This window comes from Parus major, chromosome 3, assembly GCF_001522545.3.
Source record: "Parus major isolate Abel chromosome 3, Parus_major1.1, whole genome shotgun sequence".
Taxonomy (NCBI): Eukaryota; Metazoa; Chordata; class Aves; order Passeriformes; family Paridae; genus Parus; species Parus major.
Window position 1 is genome coordinate 52,698,759 of NC_031770.1, and position 14,209 is coordinate 52,712,967.

The 14,209-nt window shown below is 36.8% G+C and overlaps 1 protein-coding gene across 1 annotated transcript in view; it reads right to left on the reverse strand.

Moving 5' to 3' along the window:
- Nucleotides 1–14,209, reverse strand: part of TULP4 (TUB like protein 4) — a 149,143-nt gene that overhangs the window by 115,304 nt on the left and 19,630 nt on the right. The window contains exon 2 of the mRNA XM_033512920.1: nt 5,597–7,876. Within this exon, the coding sequence (XP_033368811.1) occupies nt 5,597–5,848 (252 nt within the window). The 5' untranslated portion in view covers nt 5,849–7,876. The remainder of the gene's footprint in view (nt 1–5,596; nt 7,877–14,209) is intronic.

Genomic DNA, 14,209 nt, shown 5'->3' on the forward strand with positions numbered 1-14,209 from the left:
CCAAGAAGCAGATCAATGCAGCATTACCATCCCTCATTACTCAGCAAGAATTGTATTGGATAGTTTGCTTCAAAGCCATAACTGCATAAGAATAAACATTGAACAGAGAGGCTGGGATTCTGAGGCAATTGAGAAAACTGGACAGAGAGACAGAAAGAAAAGGCCTTTCACAAAAATATTTGTGAAAGCAGGAGCTGGGTATGGCTGGAAAAAAGCCAGTACCACGAAGGAAAAGAAGAAGACTCACTAGAAGTGGTCACAGTTCTTAGAGTGAACAAAGTATACAGAAGGTGTGATGGTACACAAGTTTAGGCCATATCTTGGCATTTGCAAACTGATACAGGGCATAGAAATGGGAAACAGCAAGACTACTATTTGCATTTAAGGGAAAAGGATCAATCATTTCCAACTTACTGCTCCATTTATTTTCTTTAACAATTCTCCTAAGAGAAGGCTATGAAAGACACCCCAGAATGCCATGGAGTATGTTTAAACTTCAGCAAAGGTTGAAAAGATCAGTAAAAGACTATCAAAAAGGTTTAAAATGTATTTTGGCTCTTTTAATATTTGCTTTAAGAAATAAAAGTGCTCAAGTACCCGGCCTAAATGCAGAGCAGGCAGTTCAAGAAGGTGCAATAAGAAGCCCACATGAAAGCCCAACACATCTGTCCTTTCTGAAAACAAGCAGTCAGAAGTGCCTGGCAATACCAGTCACGCTACAAATCCACCAGAGCCAGCACAGTCAGGCACAGGACCTATTATCCTACAAGTCACTTCCCACTAGTTCTGTCTCTCTCTGCAGCATTATTTTTCTGTAGCTGTAACAGTTTAAGGACATAGGAAGGGCATGGTTTGTAGACAGATATAGCACTGAATCAGGTAGAAGGGATGTAAAGACTACGCAAGCTTTCAGAAATACAAGTCCTTCTTCAGAACCTTGTATGCCCAAAAGCTTGTCTGTCTTTTCCAATTACACGAGCTTGCTTTAACAAAGAGACAGTATTTCTGCCAACAAACATCCTGTCTTCTTTGTGCAGTGACAGAAAAACAGAAAAGAGATCTGCAATACCGCTGCAGTTTACAACAGTGTATGTCTTGTACCACCGAGGCTTCTAAAGCCAAAAAGCATCATCATGGCATCACTCTACCTCAATTTTTTAATTATTCACCAGTAACAACTGTTCCAGTTGTGTCTGAAGACAACATTTGATACAAGGGATCCATACTGTAGAGTCACATGTTGATTCAATTTTTTGGTCCAAGAATCATAATAAAAATCACATTTAACATTCAAATGCCAGTTATATTAAAACAAAGTTTAAACAAACAAACAAACAAACAAAAAGTTTTCCTGTATTGTTTTTTCTGTATTCTTACCAGTGACACTACAAACCAAAAAACACTACTGAAAAGGCTTATCTGTTTGGGTTTTTAAAATTTATTTCCTAAACAAGAAACAGACTTCTGGAAAAAAATCTGCTCTGCAAGATACATATAACCTCAATAAAACAGGACAGGATAAAGAAAATATTTCTTTCTTTTCAAAACATGAAAAACCATTTTTAAGCTCCTTCTCTAAACCAAAACAAAACCAAGAACTGTGCAGACTTCCATAACTAATGTACTATGAAAACCAACATGTACTGAATATTTTTAAAGGATAGTGTTCCTTTGAAAAGCTGTAACTAATTCATTTGACATCTCCAGCTGAGATACATTTACATCCCTATCTACTAAAACCTGTGCTAAATGAAACAGGGTAGGTTTTTTGCAGCTGTAGGCATGTCCTTGGAACACTCAAATAATAACAAATGTAAATAAACAATTTCCTTTATAGTTACAGTAAAAAATGTTATATATGCTCAGTAATGTATTCGGCTTGTTACTTAATTCACTGCATCTAATTTGTATATACTTGTAATACTTTTTAATGCTTCAGTCTAGCAATTAGCATACTGACTCTTATTAAATATATCAAAGATGTCTTTTTAGTTAGCACAGTCAAAAGCAAATGTACACCTGCAAAACATTTTTAAGCACTAGTCGTTTAAGAAACAGTAAGTGCCATAAAAATTGGTACCATCTTCATACACTAGACACAACAGAAAGCATTAAAAGAAACACTTAAAATGGCACCATCCAACCAATTAGATGTGCAGACACCTTACAAACGTTTCACAGGAAGGAAAATCCCTAACGAGGCTAACTGAAGCCTCCTAAATAAAGTTTGGGGTTTTTTTCTAATTATCTCTCACAGGACCACCTGAAAATCTCTACACAGAAAACTCAAGATGGATCAGATGTTGAAAGTTGGTATCTCTGTTGCACTATAAAAAAAATACTCAGCGTGGCATGCTTCAGAGCCTACTGGTCACACATTTTGTACCACAAAATGCAGTATTTTCACCCCCTACCACAGAATGGCAATATGCTTATTTTAAGTCTGTAATTCTCCTTAGTAAATACAAAAAAAAAAAAAAAAAAAAAAAAAAGTTAAAAAAAAATTGCTGCAAATTCTAACAACCAAATGAAGCAATTGTAGAAACACAAGTGTGGCTCACACGACAATGCTTTTAATTCTCAATTATTGTTCAACATGATGAGTCATTCAAACACAGCACTAATATACATGTCAGTAATTCAGTCCTGGGGATTCCTCATTCTTGTTTGTATTCATAGGCTACAGGCATGTTATTAAAGTCAAGAAAATACACCAGAAAGATTTCAGTGAATTTCTTCAGCAGTCATAAAAAGATTGCAGAAATACATAACAAGCATTCACCTTCTTGACTCACTTAAAAATAGTCTCACATTCTTACCAGAAGCACAGTGCTGCCACATTAGCTCTTCTTCTAGATTTTCACTTCAAAACTGAAATACAATGTAGTGCTCTGCCCACAGCATACTGTTAATTACACCCCAAATGGAAAGCATTTAGCTTCTATATTGTTACTCTTCCATTCTGCTCATTTCAACATTTTATACTTAATAATCAAATGCATACTAATGTTGAAGTAGCATTGTATGACTGAAAAGCAATAAACTTCACCTGGCACCCTAGCTTTATCCCAGAAAAAATAGAGAAAATTAACCTTTTATAAATAAACTATAAAATAGGTATAAATCACTATTTCTGGGGAATAGACAACACAATACGCTTCTAGAACTGGTCAACGAATCAAACAGGCTCTTATGAGTTTTGTCAATCACAATCTAAGGACCCATTCTGTGCAACAAATGCAGCTTTAATCAGACACACATACCAGGATGTGCTTGCAAAATCAACATTTTCCATTATGAATGGCAGTACACAGTAGAGACAACATTGTTGTTGGCTTGCTTTTTAACAGGAGAATAGGAAAACAAAACATTTACTTCTTCTTATGCAAATATTAGCAATAAGTACTGCTGTTCAATATTTTCTTTCGAGGATCTTTCAGTAGACAGATCAAGAAGAAAAGGTGTTTTCTAAAGAAAAAAAAATCTTGCTGTCCATTCAACTATGTTTCTTTAACATTCCTATACAAATTAGTGGGATTCTCCTATAAAATGATTAAATTCAGTAAGCCTGGTGAAGGGCATTGTGTAACACATCATCTTGTAAAAATGAACTTTTACTTACAATGATGGTCAAAAAGCCATAACAGTAGAAAAATCTGACAGCAGCCACAGACTCCTCACAGAAACCTAGTTCCACTAAAGCCACTTCTATTTTCACTCAGTTGTATCCCACCATGTCAATTTTGTTTTACAAAGACAAAGTGGCAGTCTCTGCTCTGGTCATTGACACAATTCCTGCTATCAGGAGAATTACTTACAGGAACACAACCTTTTATTAATGACAAGCTTGACAACAACAACAACAAAAAGATTCAAACAAAAAGAAAATTTTCATTTAATTTGAGTCTCTCTCTCATGCCAATCACTGTTAACTAAAAGAATGTGTAAACAGCACAGCTAAATCCACACAGCGATGATGCAGTGACCCAGAAGGAGATTCCAACTGAGTAAATAAAGCAAAATTGGCCAAACCCAAAGGGTAGCATGCACATGAGCATCTTCTCCACTTAAATAAGCACATATTGAAACCTAGTCTTGTATTTCCAAGTTCTGCAGTAAATCTTCATGCTCCTGTAAACAGCACTTCCTTATTATTCCTTATTGTTCCCAAAACATATATTACACAAAAGAAGAAAAGCAAGTGCCCAGGTTCACAGAAAAGTTAGATAACAAAATACTGAGAAATGAAAAGGGGTTATTGTGTTACACACTTAAAATAGAACACACAAATAAAATGTAATTTGTAATTGAAAATTAAACTGACAATTAGTTGTCACTCAAACCAAAATGCTGGATTCAAACATCATTCTTCCCTTTGGGAAAATGTGGCTGTAATTTTTTTGAATGAACCTGATACAAATGTGTACATGAATCTGTCTTTCATCTATACATATAAAAGCCTGTATGATTTACAATACACCCACACATCTCAATACACACAAGGCATGTGGAAGCAATTATTTCAGACTACGTATTTATTGGCTGCTCCCTTTTTCCTTAAAAGAGGCTTGTTATCGATGTTATACCAGATACAAAACTACCTCCTTCTGAAACTTTGGTGCAGCTTGTGTTGAAAGGGCATCACATATTCCCATAGTCCACCCAATAAACAGGATAAGAGACAAGAAAAAACACATTGTATCTTTGGTTTTCATTTCAGTACTTAAAATGTAATTCCACCCACCAACCTAAAAGATTTTGATTTTTTGTCTTTGATTTGGACAGATCCTTCTCAAAGAGCACATCCAAACACATACTAACTAAAAAGCAGAAACAAACTAGGCCCTCCCTGCTGTCTATGACACTTGGTATGCTACTGTGCATCACCTGCACTTTCCATGAAGCATTATACAGAGAAAGAGATGGGAGCCAGGAAGATGACAAAGCACAGCTGAAAGATCAGTTTATACTGACAGATTTATGCCTTTCAGAAAACACAAATGGAGAAGTTTTTGTATCACTGTACTCAGGACAAAGCCTTGCACACTGAACTTATGGCATTTCACTGCAAGGCACTTCAGCATTTCTTTGAGAAGCCACACTTGGCCTTTTTTCTCACAAAATGAGAAGTTTTGCCAGATACGAAAACAATCTCCTGTCACAGGCCGTTCCAGTTTGCAGCTTCTGAAAATCTGACAGACTTCAACCAAGCTTTTTTCCCATTCCCCTGCCTTTCCATTAGTCTTCCAGGACAGAATTCATTAATGTGTGAAAGCAGTCGCAGTCGACTATCTCAACTTCTAACTTCCATTAACATGCACTTACTGCATTTGCCTGGGAACTGGCAGGTGCTAGGGAATGAAGGAGAAAGTAGGCCAAACCAGACACATTTCTAGGGAACCTCCCACCATCAGCCTTATATGCTTGAATTTACCAGAAAAATTCCAATTGACCAAAATCACATTTGGATTAGTCCTGAGCCTCCTTCATACCACTCTGTCAAATTTCAAGCAGAAATACTTTAAAAAAAAAAAAAAAGAAAAGAAAAAAAAGATAGCTATCATTTTTTTTAAAGTGTAACACACGTTTTGCTTACCTCACTGTTGTGGCCCCTCAAATTGAAGTTGATTCTCTGAGGGGTGTTCCGGTCCCTCCTGCAATGGCTGGAAGTAAAAGTGACGCCTACAACTCCTCTGCCATTGCCTGTTGCCAACCAGCCTTCCTCATAGTACCGCCTCCTGCACACCGGTTTCTCCTTCTCACTTTTGGGGACTCTGCCTTTCCAGGAGAGGCAGAGGATGTTGGAATCGCTGCAAAGAACAGGCCCATGTTCCACTGCTGCATACATGCTTTTTAAATATTTTATTTTTTGACATAAGAAAGTAATATGTCTAGTGCACAAAATTTAAATCAATTTTTTTTTTTTTTTTTTATTGATAAGACTGACCTGGGATAGATCATTGAAAGGGAGGAGGATGGGGTCAGTGTTTATAAATATCCACCAAATGCATAGTGAAAAATTCCTCTATAAAAGATGATGGCAGTTGGCTAAGAAAAAGTAACACTTAAAAAAAAAAATCAGGTTCATTTTTGTTTTGAGTCTGTAGAGTGGGGGTGCACTTATCCTTTGGAGAAACAGCTACTTCATAAGAGGCGCTCAAGAAATGGTTAAGTCATCTTTTTGCTCAACTTGATATAATCTTTATACAGCCTGAGATTCCAGTTTAGCGTAATGCAATTCCAGAGACAAAGAGTTGCAAATGTGTAGGTTTCAAGTAACTTAAGGCTTTTAAAATTTCCTCCAGTCAGATTTTCTTCAAAAGTTCAGTTGCAGAAATTTAAACACACGCACATACATATATCTGTATATATATGACCTTCCTCTTTTCCAAGCTGCCCTCTGGCATATCTTTTCCATCTGATGTATTTCTGCTGCTAAAGCTGAAAGAGATTGCATAAAGGGAAAAAAAGGCACACAAACCGTGTGAAACAACAGACCCGAACTTGTGCAGGCACTGGTGTGCCAGGCCAGTTGGGAAATCCCTCTTGGTACTGAACCGCTCGTTGGACTCAAAAGTTTTTGCAATCCAAAGCCAATCCAATTTCCATTGCAGCACTTTTTTTCCACCAGAGACCCAACACAGCCTGAACTGTTTATCACGCTATCTTGCCTGCTTTCCCACTTTTTGCTGCCACACACGAATGAAAAAGAACCCTCTCTTCATTTATAGCAGAATCCAAAATGCTCTAAAGCTTTTAGCTTTCAAAGTAGATAAGTTTGCCTCAGGTGAACCGTGAAGTTCTCTCTCCTGTGAAACAGGCTAAAATGTCAAGCTGTTTTTCCTTTACTTTTCTGTTTTTTTCTGCTACAAGGAATCACAGACTTTTCATTCTACCATAAAAAAAACAAATGCCAGAATTAAAGCACATCAAGTATGCACTCTTTCAAAATCTTCTAAAATTCAAGGAAGGAAGAATTATAATCATCTAAAAAAGAAAGAGAAGCAGCATTAAAAATCTGACTTCCTGGGTTCTCTATTTCTCTAGGTATTTTCCTTGTTTGTTTGATCGGATCTTTCCTTCTTGATGCTTGTCTACAGCACAGATTCATAGTTCCAGACACAACATTTGCAGCTGTACAAGAAGGAAACATATGAAGTATTCCAATCGTTTTATTTGAATAACATTTATGAGCTCAATTAGCTAGTATTTATACCACACCAAGCGAAAAGAGGAAAAAAGAGAGGGAGAAAGAATATGCAAGTCTGATGACCTGGTTAACTCAAGGGCGGTGAGGTTTGCTCAGTTCAGTGCCCAGACTTGTCCCATAGTTCCTCAACTTATTTACTTCCAGTCATCATTACTCAGCAGGTCACAATTTATTAGTCCATTCACAATCTACTGAGCCCAAAGCAAAACGTGCCGAAGACCATTATTCTTCTGCTGGAACTAAATCAGTTTCCTCTGCCCTCTTGATTTTTCTGTTTCCCTCACAGCTATTGATTTAGATTGTGGAGGTATTTATTAGGCTTCTTCTGCAGAGGGTGTTTCCTCCTTCTCTTCTTGCAAACTTTTTTCAGCCGTGAAGACCATGTGCAAAGCTGAATGTTACTGGCAGGTGTCTTTCCATGGATTACGGATTCCTGTGCTGCAAAGGTGCTCCATCTGGTTCTCAGATAAATTTTCATCAACTGCAAAGCTCTCAGGAATGTGCCAGATAAAGTCTACGTGATGACAGAAACATGTGCGTTTTCATGTACATGCAGTGCACACACCAGTCTGGTACTCAGAGATGCATCTGCCTTCCCAGTTTAGGTGTGGTAATCTTGTAAGATGCCCGTTACTCAAAACTTGAAATGCCTGGATTCTTCCAACTCTGCAAGGCAAAGCACACACATACACACACATAAAAAGAAAAAAGTGAATAAAAAAAGTCACAAAACAAGTTAAAAATATTGGTACTACTGTTACAGTAATCAAAGTATTATGATTAAGGATTTTATATTGGACTCCTATAAAGTATATTATATATAGATAAAAACATTATTCAGACACACACATTTGATATATTTGTATTTGACATACACACAAAAGACAAACAACAAAATTTTCTTTTACACTTCTAGAAGTTTTCACAATGGACATGTATAGCTAATGAAATGTATCTGGGACGGATACTTTATTGGGGAGAGGAGGGGGAAGAGCTTTGTCCTGGTCACAGTCTCTGGAGCAAAGTCTTTAAAGATTTCACAGCTTTGAAATGAAGATGGGTAAGGGAGATGTTAGTGATAGAGCAGGTACAGGTTCAGACCCTGAGATACACCAACAGAAGCACAGAATGGCTGACCTGGAAGGGACCTCTGGACATCACCTGGTCCAACCACTATGCTCAAGCAGGGTCACCTGTAGTCAGTTGCCCAGGACTGTATCCAGGCAGCTTCTGAATGTCCCCAAGGATGAAACCCTATGAACTCTCTGGGCAACCTGTGCCAGTGCTTAGTCATCCTCAGTCAAGTGCTTCCTGATGTTTAGAGGGAACAATCTGTGTTTCAGTTTGTGCTCATTGCCTCTGGTTCTGTCACTGGATACCACCTTTAAGCCTGTCTCTTTCATTTAACTCCCTCCCATCAACTGTACACAAAAAAAAGATCTCCTTAAGCTTTTTCTTCTCCAGGCTGAAGTCTCAGCTCTCAGACTTTGCTCATAGAAAAGATGCTCCAAACCATGAAAATACAGTACTGAACATATCCGTCTCAAAGAGACTGTGAAGATTCCTCCAGGGCTTAAACTACTGATTTAAAGAGATCTAAGGTACTTCCAAATTAAAGCTTAAAAGTCTGAATCAATAAAGATGAATTTAAAAACTATTCAAATCCTGCTTAAATCTCCATTTGAAAACGGGGAGAAAAATTCCCCGAAGTCAGTTTTATACAAAAGAGTGCAAATAAAGCACAAGAGACCAAGCAAAAGGCCATTCAGGATATTCCAGAAGTTGTATCTGAAGTGCACACATATGCACAGTTAATGCATCTACAGTTTCTGCTAAAGAGAGCTCATTTAAATTCAGAGCTGCATTCATAACAGTCATCAGAGCTGTAAAAATGGTCTTGTCTTTATTACATAAAGCACCATAGTAATCTCGTTTCCTGTAATTAACCACTTATTTCATTCTAGTATAGACGCATTAATTAATTTTGTTTTTAAAAAAGAGAATAGATAAGAAAACAAATTTATAGACACAAAGGCAAAGTTGTGAAGTAGTTTACAACACTACACAGTTGGCTGACCTACCAGAAACACTGTCCGTGAGATTTGTTGAGTCACTGCCAGACCTCCACAGCACTACAACTCACTGAAGTTTTAAAAATAATGGCTGCTATTAATTTCTTTTTCATCATGGCAAGATGATGATATGAGAAATGTCACCTTCCCAAATTTCTGGTGCTTATCAATTACAGTCCCGAGAAAGTTCATATATAGGAAAACACTGAAAAACTTTCAGAGTACAATGGTTTGTAGACAAACTTCTGCATTTTTCCCCTAAGTAAATTTGATCTTTTGAGGGATCAGTGCCATTTTTTCTGTACCCACTGGCATCTTCCTAACAGACATCTGCATTCAAGAGTTGACATTTTATATTAGCAGCATGAGTGTTATGATGCAAACCTTTACTAATCTTACAGAGAAATAAAAAAAAATGTTTACAGAGAAAACAAAATCCCTCAAATACCAGTTAGAGCAGAGCGAGGTAAGCATTAAACAGAATTGTTTGAAGTATACAAGAATCATGAGTTTACAAGTGGATTTTAAAATACAGGTAACTATAGATACAGTGGCTTTGCATAAAATCTGTATGCAATTTCTGTCCTTATTCACTGCCTGTAAGATTAACAAGTTTGAGAAAAGGATTCATCTGCATCTTGGTCAATAACCTTCTCTTACCTTATTCCCATTTACCACCACTTTCAAAACTAGACAGACCAAAGGCTTCTCCTCTTAAAAATATCCTAACTGCATTAGAAATGCTGGACAGAGAGAGATAAAAATCTAAAATAACTACAGAAGTAATAAAATCAGCCATTATTCAAATGCATTATTCAAATACTTTCTAAATACAATACAACCTATGAGAATATTTTACCTTTAAATCACTGGGGATCGACACTACCATTATGTTATATTCAGAGACAAGGAAAAAAAAAAAAGAGACTTTTAAGACTGTAGTATCAAACACTCAAAATACAGGCTGAATTAAGATTATATGTATTAAGTCTTTCCATTCCCTTCTTCATTTCCATCCATTCCATATTTCCTAAGAAATAACCTAACTAAAAGACTGTAGTGCTAGTCCTACCTCTAGAAAAACAGTAATTTAGACATTTCCCTTCTGCCACCATTACAGCAGTCTCACAGTTCTGTTTATTTTCATATGCTGAAACCAAGCTTTTTGTCTTGTTTTTCCCCACCACGGAACACCAGAGTAATGGCTTCCACCTTTGTTGTGGTGTGTGCAATAGCAGAGGATAAAAAGCATGATAGAAGAGCTGGGTGTTACCTGCACAATCCTACCACTAGTCCAAAGTCATTTTGGGCTCACCATACAAAGAGAACTTGGCCTTCCAGACAGAACTCATTCAAACTAAATGTTAAACTGAAGATTTTTTTATAATCAAACTTTATGCATCTTCCATTCCACAGCAGGGCAAGGACTAATCACAGAAGTACACCACAATCTGCTTTTGCTGGTAAACTATCTCTAATATTATTAGGACAATAAATATCAACAAATTGCCTACATTCACGCACACTTACAATGTAGTTGAAAATATCTTTTCTCCGGATTTTCCCTTTAACAAAGGGAGATTCTACTTGAACTCATCCTCTAATACTGTTGAGTCTAAGCCACTGACATAAAACATTTAAGTACAGACACCAAATGAAACAAAAACATATTAGAGCTGTGACACAGGAAAGCAGGATCCACAACTATTTTATTTTGTTTTGTTTTGAAAGCATAGCTCTTCTCAAATTCAAAACCCAGCAGCAAGTTATGTTTCTGTATGACAGAAAATTAGGTACTAATTTAAAAAAATTAGCTTATAAACAGTAGTTCTCCTACTGTAGTGTCAATATTTAACTCATCATTTTTATCTTCTGTTTCTATTAACTTATATAAAAGTGTGTTAAGCCACAGCTGGACAACCAGAAAAATATTTGTTTGTTCTCATGCATCTTTCATTGAGGTGTCTCTTTAGCTGACAGAAAGAAGCCATGCACAGCTGAATGTACCAACACTGCATCAAGCTCCTCAGTATTTCATGTTTATTCAAACCCCTACTCTTGAAGGCTCCAGAGCAGAGAATCTGAAGGTGAGGATAAAAGGGGTCTGGGAAGGGAAAGAAAGCAAAGGAAAACTGAAGTGAGTACACACTACTTTTGAATTATGATCTCCAAGAAACTAAAACAAATTAGGACTCACAGCCTGGTTTTGGAAGATTCTGGCTGCCCAAACATCTTAAGGAAAGAAACAGAAGATAAAGAGTCTCTGAAAAGACTTCAGGATTTTACAGCCTAAGCAGATTTCTTACCTCCCAAACCTGCATGAGGTCAAAGGAAACTGTAGTTTTCCCTCCCTTTACAGTCTAAGAGGGAAAAGATGTACACCACTGTCCACAAAGATAGCAAGGTATTTTAAACCACAAGTGGTTTGGCACAAGCTGATGGCAGATGATCCCACCAGCTATCAAATGGGGAGCAACCTCCAAGGTTACTGCTGAACACTACAGTACAAAATTGGCACATCCTGTAATAGAGTTACTGTATTACAGGCTAAATACTATAGAGATAGAAGCTGCTAAGATGATACAATTTGTTGTTTGTTTAGACCAACCTATAAATTAACAAAAATTATTAAACAATGCTGTCAAAAAAGGTAAAGAAAATTATTTTAAAAAACTAACTTCATTCCTAAAAAGCCTGAAGAAAATATTAGCTGCCTTGGAGATAAAGGATTTTTTTTTCCATGAAAAATGGGCCAATTCCATAGGGAAAAAAAATGTAATTTTGACCTGAATAGGTACTGGTTTTCCTCCATTTTCATTCACATCTTCTAACTACCTTTCCTTTATTTACTTCCCGTTGTGGCATAAGTCACTCAGGTTAACACCTTCCTTGCATATTACAGAACAATACAAAATTAATTTGGAGGACATGATTCAAAATAAATACCTCTAAGATAACTAGTGGTTATGAAAATGCTCAATATCCCAAGAAAAATGAAGGAAGAGTAGAGACTAAAAGAAAGTTAGAGGACGCTTGATTTTTGTTGTGGTTGTTCTTAAATGGCTTTCTTTTCACAGTATTTGTCCTTGTGCAAGTCTAGAAGCTCTTCCCCGACTTCAAGAGAGTCATATTAATCAGAGATGCAGAAAAATCTGCAGCTCCAGCATAGCTGCCCCAAACCAGACCTGCAGCAAAGGTGTAATGTCAGGCACTGTGATGTGACACCGATAACTGCCAGCCCATTAATACAGGCACTATAATCTTAGTTATATGTACCTATGTATCATTAAGCAGATAAAACTGACCAAAAAATTATTTCTTGGCATATTGAGGGAAGTGAAACTTGTATTAGAGGCTGTTCAGCAGGCATTCATTGTGAATATTGAGAAAATTTATTTCAATGCAATACTCTGACAAACTGCCATCTCCTCCCCCAACTACTCTTAGAAGGGAAAATAAAAAACAGTATTAGCTGAATGAGCCTCCTGAGCTCTTGTAATAGTAGAGAAGGCAATATATCTATGTTGTATAGATTTTTTAAAGTACAAGATCTTTTCATTATGGCTCTTATATGAAAAATAAGAGAAATATCTGTATTATTTTTAGAACAATTATATATATTACACTTTCAATTCTTGATGCTACTCCAGCAGATTAAATGCGAGATAAATTTAAAAACAGATAGAAACAATACTCAAGGGACAAATTTTAAAGTCTTCAAGAAAATATTTTTCCAAGAAAAACACCTAGTGATTTTAAAGATACTAAAGATACTAATTGTGAGTTGCCAAATTTATACACATTCTCCAAAAGGTGGAGGCCTGCAGACATGGAACATAGCAGGTTGTTAAAAATCCTGTGTGTGCAGGAAGTGAGGTAAACAGTTGTGCTGTTCACAGGGAAAAGAAGCTAGAAAAGATAAAAATACTGTAGAACCAATTCAATCTCAAATCTAAGAGTATTTGACATGTGTGAAACTATCAAAACAGGCAAGAGAGAATATCCACATTTTGTTGTTTGGTTTTGAAACATTTTCTTTAACAACTATATACTTTTGCTGAATAAATAATATATCCATTTGTGGAAGAATTAATGCAATTCCCTTTAATCAGTTACTGGTCAAACACACTCATGGGAAATTTCTGAGTCCAACAATGCTAGAGCTGTTATGCTTTTATAGTAGGGAAACAAACCAGAAAAATAACTGAAGGTTAGACTTCACAACACAAAGCATTCAGCTGTAAGTCACTGCTCCCACCACTCCAATCGCTTCTTTCTCAACCCCTAGCACAACACACTATACCACTCTGTTAAGCCAGAATGACCATTCCAGGTGCTACAGCCTGAATACCTGAGAAAAGAACCAACAAAAGATTTAACAACTCAAGATTCATAACTTGAACAATATATATCTGTTTACTAGAGTCAGCCACACTCTCAACTTCGCTTGTGACAAACCATACCCCCCAGCCTCTCCTAACACAAAGCACCAGCCCTCTTTCAATTGTGCAGTTCAAGAAGCTGATCTTGCTGAAAACTTACTCTCCAAAAACAGCAACTGATTTTAAAAAACTTCCCTTCCTGAACTCACCACACACAAAGGGGTTGGGAATTGTGGCAATAAATTACAATCAGTTTGGGCTGTGCCCAAAAGTTTTTGCTCTTTTAAGTAGAATCAATCCCTGACACAATACCAGTGCTATCCCACATTCAGCTCACCGGCAAACTGGAAAAGATACAAAACAAGTGAGAAACAGAAGGAAAGAGTACCTGCAACTAGTATTGCCACCTGAAGGCTACTGATAACAAAGTTTGGGCACAGAATATTTCTGAATTCAGGAGTTTGTCCTTAGAAGAAAGGAAAGCAAAGATTTTCCTCTTCAGGATGAATTTAAGATGGTTTGAATGCCCTGGAGCCAAAGCTACC